Here is an 11,251-nt window from a genome sequence, read left to right as displayed (position 1 = left end):
GGGTGGAACAAAATTGGCTTACAGTTGTTCATATGGAAAATAATTTGATAATTAATAATAATACAAAAATAAACTGCTTTGTGTACTCACAACTGTAAACCTACTTTTGCCCCACCTTGTATGCTAAAACAATAGAATGGAATTTGAAAATATAGAAAGCAATAAAGTCTCCAGACTCAACAAGCTAGAGAACTGAGTCCATAATATGGAGGCCAAAAGCCCTCCTAAAATGCAGAGAGAAAAGATGAAAGTTCACAATAATGAGAGAGAGGATGGTGACTATAGAAAACGGAGTGAAGATAACAATTCAGAGTTAAAGCCGTTGCTGAATACAAGACAGTATTACCACAGACCTAAAATCAAGGATATAATTAAACTCTCCTAAATTGGGAAAAAAAAATGCCTCTGTGTAAATTTATAGGGCACGCCAGGAAAGATCAATGCAAAGATACCAATATTTAAACCCATCCTGACAGCCATTCCTGATTTAAAAAGCAAACAAAAACTATTATATTAAGAATTAGGTAAGTGGCCTTGTTCTCCACCTTTTTCCTTTTGGTTCTGCTGGCGCTACCCGGCTCTCGTCAGCCTCCGGCCCGCTCTCTCCTTGAGACCGAGCACCATGCCTTCAATTAAATTGCAGAGTTCTGATGGAGAGATATTTGAAGTTGATGTTGAAATTGCCAAACAATCTGTGACTATCAAGACCATGTTAGAAGATTTGGGAATGGATGATGAAGGCGATGATGACCCAGTTCCTCTACCAAATGTTAATGCAGCAATATTAAAAAAGGTCATTCAGTGGTGCACCCACCACAAGGATGACCCTCCTCCTCCTGAGGATGATGAGAACAAAGAAAAGCGAACAGATGATATTCCTGTTTGGGACCAAGAATTCCTCAAAGTTGACCAAGGAACACTGTTTGAACTAATTCTGGCTGCAAACTATTTAGACAACAAAGGTTTGCTTGATGTTACATGCAAGACTGTTGCCAATATGATCAAGGGGAAAACCCCTGAAGAGATTCGCAAGACCTTCAATATAAAAAATGACTTTCCTGAAGAAGAGGAAGCCCAGGTACGCAAAGAGAACCCGTGGTGTGAAGGGAAGTGAAAAGTTGTGCCTGACACTGTAACACTGTAAGGATTGTTCCAAATACTAGTTGCACTGCTCTGTTTATAATTGTTAATATTAGGCAAACAGTAGACAAATGCAGCAGCAAATCAATTGTATTAGCAGAATATTGTCTTCATTGCATGTGTAGTTTGGGTACAGATTCCAAACCTATGGCTGAGTTTCTTCCAGTATGATCAAAATATCTTTTCTTTGCTCTGAATAAAACTGAATTGTGGGTTCTCTAAAAAAAAAAAAAAAAAAAAAAAAAGAATTAGATGGCTGCTTCTTTGAATTATCACAAATTAGTATCTTAAAGGTTAATACTTGGGGCATACCCACCAATATTAGGCTACAGCCATCACCATTAGTGTTTAACATTGGTCCCAAAATTTCAGAACAACAAGATAAAGAAGTAACAGAGGAATATTAGAAAGGCATCAAATTTATTGTCATTTACCTATCATATGATATTTACATTAAAAAAACAAGGAGTTCAGTTATAAAATAAGTATATAAAAATCAATGGCTTCTACATGTTAATTTAAATCACCTGATTATATAATACATATGTAATATATATGTATTATGTTAATAATAACAACATAAATAGATGTAGAAAACCTCAAGCCTTTAATGAGGGGCATCAAATGAGCAAAGATAAGCCATGTTCCTTGAGGGGAAATATTGGATATTGTTAAGAAGCCGTTCTCCTTAAATAAAGTTATTAATTTAACATCACCTCAATTAAAGTGACAAAGGAATTTTTTTCTTAGAACTTGACAAGATATCTGGAAAAATAGCCAAATAAGAAATTGAGAGGCATCATCAAGCTCAGGACTTGCACTGCAGACCTTAAATTGCATTCCAAAGCTACCCTAACTTAGGCAGAATTGCCATGGTGAAAATACAGGCAGCTTCATGCATGTGACACTCAAATCATGAAAAGGTGAAGGCTCTAATTTTGTAAATGAGCAGTCTCCAAAAGAAGGATTACAACTGGCCAATAAACATATAAAAATAGTTTTTAATGCAAAACGAAACAGGATGTCATTTTTACCTAATTAACTAAAAAACAGGAAAGACTGTTGCTGGGAGTTTGGGGAGAGGAGCCCTCTCAGACACTGCTGATGGGAGTGAAGACCCCTGCCTGGCTTCCCTGCCCTCTTTTCTTTTTTTGTAATGTCACTTCCATTTCTCTATAATGAACCATTACTCCTTCTCTCATAAGCTTTGTGCTTCAGGTGGGGCTGAGCTTAACTCCCCATACCTTCACCCGACCCAGGGATAGGCCAAAGACTCTTACCTGGACAAAAATGGAACCCTTTCTACTGTGGTTGCTAACGTGCTGGATTGTAGATGACATTTACATATTTTCTAGGACCTGGAGAACGCACAGCTCAGAGACAGAGCAAGACAATGTTCGGAGAGCATTGTTTGAGCTCCAGATTTAGCCATTCCTGAAATAGGGTATGCCATCCTCACCCCGTAGGGCCTAGCTGCCGGGCTGACCAGCAGCCCCTGAGCGATGGATGAACAGGTTAATCCGATACAGTTTCCCTGTGAAAGACAAGGCTAAGGGGCGACGGCCTGACTGAAGGAGCCAGGCAACCCCGATTGCCTGCCTTGTTAGGCTTTTATTGGCATTTTTATCTTTAGATACAAGCAGTAGGGTGAGTAATTTTTGGAGGACACATGTGTTTACATTGTCCTCTAGGCAAGGGCATCCAGGGATTAAGCCTAAGGATTCCAGTAAACACCCAGGGGTCTGCACATGCACAGACTTGTTTGGAAAGGTAAAGGAATCCTTAGGGTGCCTCCTTCGACACTCCCCTAAGTCTCCCCTAAGTTGGAATTCCAATAAACAGGGCAGGCGGCCTTCCACACACTTCCCTTTTCTTGGAATATCCTCCTTACAAGCTTTCCAACCAAGTCTCATGCTTCCCCACACTAGCCAAGTGGGCCAATAAATTCCTTTTGTTGGTGGTGGAACTCCTTAATCTGGTTTCCCTTAGCTATTTGTCACTTTAAACGTTTTGACTAATACATCTATCAATTCTGAAATTCCCTTTCTAGGAAATGGGCTGAGATAAGTCATTAGATATATGCACAGAGTTTAATGTATAAAGCTGAGTTTATCATGGAGTTATTTATAAAAGTGAAAAATTGAAAACAACAGGACATTGGTCAAATAAATTATAGTTTATCCACAAGATGAAAGCCATGATCACTAAAAATAATAATCTAGAAAATTAGTTAAGGAAATTTTTTTTATCCTCACCTGAGGATATGTTTATTGATTTTTTAGAGAGAGAGGAAGGGAGAGAGAGAGAGCGCGAAACATCAATGTGAGAGAGAAACATTGATTGGTTGCCTCCCGTTGGCACCCCAACCTCCAAGTCTGAGGATGTGCCCTAACTAGGAGTCAAACCCATAACCTTTTGGTATACAAAATGACACTCCAACCAACTGAGCCACCCGGCCAGGGCAGTTAAGGAAATATTTTTACAATATTCTAGTTAATACTTCTTTTTTTTTTGTGCTTATATATCTCAACTTTTCCATAAAAAGCAAATATTATTTCTATGATTAGATGGGAAAGAATAAAAGTATGTATATTTTTAAAAATCCATGACAGAGAGAATTACAGATGCCACTGGCTTAAGCATCTTTTCCTCCCATTTTGATATCTTTTACCTCCATTCAATCTCCTTTATTATTTTAAAATCCATCTCACTAGAGTATATAGCCCTGGAGGAGGGTGACTGTTATTTCTATGTTCTGTCTAGTAACTAGCACATTGTGGACATTTAGTAAAATAATTGTAATTGTACCAGGCAAGTACTCTTTTTGGTAATTTTGTTGTATTATTAGGCCCAACATGGTGAAGTGAAACACACATATCCAGGTCATCCAAGAAAGCTCAGACCCTCTCCTTTCCTATCAAACTTCTTCCTCAACAAGATGTTTATCTCAACCCAACACTTATTTCATTTATGCATACTCAGCCCTGGGGATAGGGTGGACCTAGGGTGATGGTGGGCTCAAAGGATCCTTTTATTTTATCATTTTATTTATTTTTATTGCTATAAAAATCAGAAGCTACATAGTCCTGTTGTTTAGCAGCAACAACCCCAGTTGTGTCAGAGGCTGCATTCACGGGCATCCTGATCCAGTAAGGCCTAGGCATCTCTTTAGGAAAAGAGCACCCTAAACTAGTCTCCTACAACTGTGCTGTCCAGTATGGTAGCCTCTAGCCACATGTGGCTATTTAAGTTAAGTAAAATTTAGTAAAAATAAAAACTTAATGCCTCAGTCACACTAGCCATACTTCAAGGGCTCAATTAGCCACCCTTGGCTGGTGACTTCCAAATTGCACAGCTTAGATACAAACCATTTCCAGTATTGTAGAAAATTCTATTGGGTCTAGAAAATCCTTTTACTCTCCTACCTCGTGGAAAGGAAAACAAAGGAAGCTAGTTCTTGGGGTAATGTGTTAGCCATGAACAGAGATGGTAAATATTCCTTTTCCTGGCAGCACAACAAGGAGATTCCTTTGCCTTAAACTTTCTGTACTCAGTTGACTTTGGATGCTTGGGGTCTTTATCAGAATTTGTTTTAGGAAAGAAGACAAGAAGGACTTTAGAGGGGAAAATCTTCTACCTAAGTCAGAGAGGCTTCTTTGCCAAGATTCTTTGCTATTTTTAATTTTTAATCCAGTCTATTTGGAAATCCCAGGAGGGGATTTGGTGTTTGCTTTCTGGGTCAACAGGAGTCAGTATTTTCTCAGGCCCTCTGCCTACTAGTTACTTCTCCAAAATGTCAAGAAGCTTGTTTCTGCCCTGGCCGGTGTGTCGTCTAGAGCACTGAGAGGTCACCAGTTCGATTCCCAGTCAATGCCCAAGTTGCAGGCTCAATACCCAGTAGGGGGCGTGCAGGAGGCAGCTGATCAATGTTTCTCTCGCTCGCTCGCTCTCTCTCAAATCAATAAAAACACATTAGCCCTAGCTGGTTTGGCTCAGTGGATAGAGTGTCAGCCTGTGGACTGAAGGGTCCCAGGTTCAATTCCAGTCAAGGGCACATGCCTGGGTTGCAGGCTCGATCCCCAGTGCGGGGCGTGCAGGAGGCAGCCAATCAATGATCCTCTCTCATCATTGATGTTTCTATCTCTCCCTCTCCCTTCCTCTCTGAAATCAATATATATATATAATTTTTAATGGAGATTCAGCATTTTGAGTGACTTTTTTTTTAAATATATTTTATTGATTTTTTACAGAGAGGAAGGGAGAGAGATAGAGAGTTAGAAACATTGATGAGAGAGAAACATCGATCAGCTGCCTCCTGCACATCTCCCACTGGGGATACGCCCGCAACCCAGGTACATGCCCCTGACCGGAATCGAACCTGGGACCCTTCAGTCCGCAGGCCGACGCTCTATCCACTGAGCCAAACCGGTTTCGGCAATAAAATATATTTTAAAAAACAAAACAGTAACACATTAAACACAAGAAAATCTTGTTTCTTATTTACCATTTTAACTATTAGATTGACAAAGATCAAAAAGTTTAATAGCGCATTTTATCCCTTATATGTTGATGATGAAAGTATAAATTGTTACAACCTCTGTGGAGAGTGATATGGCAAGCTCTATAAAAATTAGAAATGTACCTGTCCTTTGACCCAGTAATTCCCCTTCATGAATGATCCTACAGACATACTCAAGCAGCATAAAATGACATATGTGCCAGGTTAATCATTGCTGCATAGTTTAAAGCTTGGAAACAACCTAAATGTCCATAATAGAGGCCTGCTTCGATGTGTTATACCATCCATACATAACTGAATACTATGAGGCCACGCAAAAGGATGAAAAAGCTCTTTGCTAGTTGGGAACAATTTCCAAGAGATGTTGTTAGGTGAAAAATAACCTGCCATCATTTGTATTTTTAAAAAGGATGGAATAGGAGAAGAACACCTGTAATGTTATATGTGTAGGAAGTGGGAAGGTGCTGGGGGTGAGGGGTAGGAAGGAGACTTTAACAAAATATCTTAACTAAATGTCCTATAATATTATTTGAGTGTTGTATCATGTGGACCAATTTTCTATTAAAACATATTAACAAAAAAGAGAAAACTGAGATTTCCAAAGGGCTTCCTCACTTTAAATCCTTCTCTCACGGTTTTTGTTAACTGGTGAAAGTGAATATAGAATTAGAAATGGCATTGGTGTCTGGTAGTAATCCTACCAACTGTCCCACTGGAAACTGCTGATTATGACAGATGAAATATTAAAAATGTCTTCTGGAATATATCTCTGAGCTGGTTAGAAAGTAAAGATTCCTCAGACTAATTACAGAGAAAAGTGCTGAAGGCGGCTCTTGCCCTGAGGGTTTTCCAAACCTGGTGAACTTGACTGATTTCATGGCCTGGCAAAGCTCTGCAGAACGGGAGGCTTTTAGTGGGAGGTCCCCTCATAAAGAGGGGGTCCCACAGGTCCACACCCTCAAGGTAAAAATGAATTAAAAATGTCACCTCAGCCCCTGCTGTCTACAAGGAATTCTTGCTGTGTGAGATACACCTTTTATTACTGTTCTGAGCCATTTGAGTTGACCTTTCAGTGACTTCTCAGGGAGCTGCTTGACAAACACACCTGCTCTCACACTGCAACACAGACCTGGGGCAGCACGTCAGACCCAGGCAGGGGCCACAGGGACTCAATTCCCATCCAGCTGGCGGCTCTCCTGGAGCTTCTAGGAAGATAGTGATTGACCTCCTGCCAGCTTCCAGAGGACAAGAGTCCATGGCAATGGGATGTTTTTGGCACTTAGGGACTGAATAAGAGCACCTGTTTTACACCAAGAGCTCAGCCTTTGACGTCATTCGTTGAGCAACTCATTACAAGTTTGTGGACACTAGGTAAGATGTAAGGACAAACAGACGTATAGAACGAACAGAGTGCGTCTTCTGGGTCTCCTCCCTCTCCCTCTCACCAATCCCCGTTTTGGTGCCGTACCCACCCCTCTCCACAGTTACTGGTCCCTCTGACTGACTCTTTCACAGGAGAGAGAATCATGTATCATCTGAGAGGTGGTGTGCAGGCGGGATCGGGCTGTGTGAACCTTGACAACTAAGGAATCAGACTGAATTCTCGAACAGCCCCGTTCTGCTTTGGGGTTAACTCATTCCCTACTCTGTCCTTCTGACCCAAACACTCACTCTGAACCTAGAGGTGGGCTGGAATCAGACTGCCCTAAAGGAATCAATTGATTCATTCAAAAGCCATTTATTACAAAGGCACAAGAGGACCTGACCATGCCGATAAACCCCTATGATTTTGCACGTGTGTCAAGGTTCACACAGCCTGATCCAGCCCGTACACCAACTCTCAGATGATGCATAATTCTATCTCCTGTGAAGTTCTCCTTGTTCACCTGACAAGCTCACACACCCACTCTTCAAGACCAGCTTAAATATGATCTCCACGAAGCTCCCATACTTTCCAATCTCCCATCTCACCATTATCCCTTCTCAACAAAAGAAGTTGCTTCTGTCTGCACACTCCCAGAATGCTTTGAACACATCTCGGTTCACATGGTGTTGAAAATCTTCTGTTTGTGTTTCTATTTCTCCCTCCATGACTTACTCATCTTTGGGTCTCTATATATGACATAAAGAAACCATTATTAATAGGAAAGAAAAGAGAAGAGAAGAGAAGAGAAGAGAAGAGAAGAAAAGAAACTATCATTAAATATGTAGTAAAAGGAAATGAGAAGAAAGGAAATGATGAAACACTTCTTGGGGCCATGGTGTCCATGCGCCATGGTGTCCATGCACCATGGAATGTTCCCTAGCCTGTACTGTGCTGTTTCCTGAAGATGCACTTCTCCTGGGGGTGTGGACTTGAGCTGGAACAGTGCTGTTTCCTCCTGTCCAAGGAAAGGAGAGAAACAAGCTATATCTTTATTGAGATTGAATAGATTCTTTTAAAATTGCTAGCTGGATCTCATGGATTCCAGGAGTCCCTAGGGCCCCCAGAAGGTTGTATCAGCTTGCAAACACTTTTACAACCTGACAAACCCATCTATTTGTAGTCTTTGGATTCAAGTACATTGATGCTCTAAGTGAGAATGCATATGACTGAGAAGACAATAATTTCAAAAAAATTAAAATAACCCCCCCAAAATAAAATAAGATCCCTACTAAAATATATAAAGAACTCATAATCAACGATAAAAAGTACCCAATTAAAAATAGACAAAGGATCTGAATAGACATTTTCTCAAGGAAATATACAAATGGCCAATAAGCACATGAAAAGAGGCTCAACATCATTAGTCATCAGGGAAATGCAAACCAAAACCATGAGATAGCACTCCACACTCACTAACATGGCTAGAGTAGAAAAAACAGGTAATAACAAGTGTTGGTGAGGATGTGGAGAAATCAGAGCCCTCATATACTGCTGGTGGGACTGTAAAATGCCACTTCCTCCAACGGTTAAACATAGTTACCATACGAATTAACAATTCCACTTCTAGATATGTATCTGAGAAAGGAAAACATCTTCCCACACAATTGCATTCTTCATAATAGCCAAAAAAATGGCAATAGCTCAAACGTCCGTCAACTGATGAATGGGTAGGCAAAATGTGACATAACCATACCTTATATAACAGACTATTATTTGGCAATAACAAGATATGAAGTACCAATTCATGCTACAATGGATGAACCTTGAAAACTTTGTGCTTAAGAGAAAGAAGCAAGTCATAGGAAGCTGCATAGTATAGGATTTTATTTATATGAAATATCCAGAACAGGCAAATCCATAGAGACAGGAAATAGATTAGTGGTTGACTCAAGGGGTGGGGGTGGAACTGAGCATGGTGTTTCTTTTTTGGGTGACAAAAATGTTCTAAAATTGATTAGGCTAATGGTTGCACACCTCTTGAATATAGTAAAAACCATTGAAGTGTACACTTTAAATGGGTGAATTGCATGACATATAAATTTTATGCCCATAAAGCTGTTTCTGTATCAAACAAGCAAACAAACAAATAAATATTAAAAAACCAAACAACAACAAAAAAAGAGCCAGCAGCCAGCCTTCTTCCTGTTTCCATGGCAGGGGTTTCTCTCCTGTTGTTTTTTTTCCTGTTGTTTTTTTCAACATTTGTCTTCCTGTTGACTAGAATCCACCCAGCCACAAACTCCTGTTCGCTCAGTAGTAACATCCCAAGGATACACTGGGCCTGGAGCCTGACATTTCTCTGCAGTCCTTGCCAATTAGGTCAGCGTCAGGGAAGGCAAACGTCCGGCTGGCCCTGTGGCTAATTCGGAGTGTGACAACATGAGGGTGCGAGAAGCAGTCCCCTCCACAGGCTCCCTTGGATAGGACACTGGAATCCTTACTTCTGGGTGAAACCTCCCTTCACTGACCCAGGACTAAAGCAGGACTGGAAACAGGAAAGCACTTCCCCAGGGACAGGCTCTCAGGGTCATTACAGTGGGACACACATGACCAAGGCCGTGAAGACTCTGTGCTGTTGCTTTACATACTAAAATCCCACTTTATCCTCCCGATTACTCTGTGAGGTAGGAGAGAAGGACTCTTTTTATCATTATTTTACAAATGATGAAACTCAAGTTCAAAGAGGATATGTAGCTTGCCTAAAGTTGCATGGCTAGAATTGTGTGAGCTGGATTCTACTCTTTAAAAAAACAGATTCAAAACAGCCTATGCATTCCACAATAGTGTACTGCTTAAATTAATTATGCTTCATTCATACAGTGGCACACTGTGAAGATCCTAAAAGGAATTAGGCATGCATTGAATACTGATATAGAATGATCATAAAGATAAATTAAATTTTTTTTTATTGATTTGAAAGAGAGAGAGAGATTGATCTGCTATTCCATTTATTTATGTATTCACTGGCTGATTCTTATGTGCCCTGACTGGGACTGAACCCAAAACCTTGGTGTATCAGGACAACCCTCTAACCAGCTGAGCTACCCAGCCAGGGCATGCAGATATATTTTTAAGTGAAAAAAAAAAAAAAAAAAAAAAAAAAAGCAAGGTTCAGAACACTGTGTATAGTAGTCTACCATTTGTCTAAAAGAGAGTAGCCAAGAATACATATATTTGTAATTGCTTGTTTCTGAATAACATATCTTTGAAAGAACCCATAGAGACTAGTGACAGCATTTGCTTCTGGGGAAGGTATGATTGTCAGGCTCCAAGACCCCCAAGATTCTAGCTTCCTGAGGCCCCTGTGACATTTGACTGCAGCTTCATGAGAGACCCACAGACAGAACCACCCAGCTAAGATGTGCCCAAACTCCTGACTCACAGAAAATGGATGAACTGATAAATCTTAATTGTTCCCTTAAGCTATTAAGTGTTGAGTTAATTTGTTATGCAGCAGTAGATAACAAACACAGATTTTGGTGGGGTGCTGCTACAACAAATATCTAAAACTGTGGGGTGGCTTTGGGGGAGGTCAGTGGGAAAAGCTAGAAGGACTTGGATGGGAATGTTTGTGAAAGCCCAAGGTGTCTTGAGCACACTAGTTAGACAAGTCTGATGATGGCATTTGGAGAGATTTATAGGAAAACTAGAGGCCCGGTGCATGAATTCATGTACAGGTGGGGTCCCTTGGGGTGGCCTGCAGGGATTGGGCCCCAGCTCACGCCCCCAGCCTCACAGCCCCACAGCCCCGAAGCCCCGCCTGGCGCTGTCCCCTCACCTGCTCCACCATCCTGCCTGCAGGGCCATCAATCGGGGCCAGGCCCCCGCCATCTGCGGGGCGATCGGGCCCCTGCTCACCCGCCTTGGCCTGGCGTCGCCCGTTCACCTGCTCCACCATCCCGCTGTGGTCCCGCTCTTGTCAGGGCCCATCGGAGCCGGCAGCACCTCCACTGCTGCCCGCTGCCTGCACTGCGTCGCCAACGCCCACCATGTTTCGTGCTGTCCCCTGGTGGTCAGTGCACATCATAGCAAGAGGTTGAACTCCCAGTTGAACAATTTGCATATTAGGCTTTTATTATATAGGATGTTACTGAAAACTGGGAAAAGGGGATCTAGTTAGGGGATTGGAGGACCAGGAGATAGGGGTGGGTAGGAGACTTTTCACC

General features: G+C 41.3%; 1 protein-coding gene across 1 annotated transcript; it reads left to right on the top strand.

Annotated features, from left to right (window-relative positions):
* Positions 1-537: 537 nt before the first annotated feature.
* On the top strand, positions 538-1,385 carry LOC118672352 (S-phase kinase-associated protein 1-like). Its single transcript, XM_036341990.1, has one exon. It carries the CDS (start codon positions 623-625, stop codon positions 1,112-1,114), a length of 492 nt encoding a protein of 163 aa, XP_036197883.1. The 5' UTR covers positions 538-622; the 3' UTR covers positions 1,115-1,385.
* Positions 1,386-11,251: the final 9,866 nt, after the last annotated feature.

Source organism: Myotis myotis, unplaced genomic scaffold, assembly GCF_014108235.1.
Source record: "Myotis myotis isolate mMyoMyo1 unplaced genomic scaffold, mMyoMyo1.p scaffold_m19_p_17, whole genome shotgun sequence".
In the NCBI taxonomy this organism is placed as follows: Eukaryota; Metazoa; Chordata; class Mammalia; order Chiroptera; family Vespertilionidae; genus Myotis; species Myotis myotis.
This window is presented reverse-complemented; position numbering and strand designations above follow the sequence as displayed.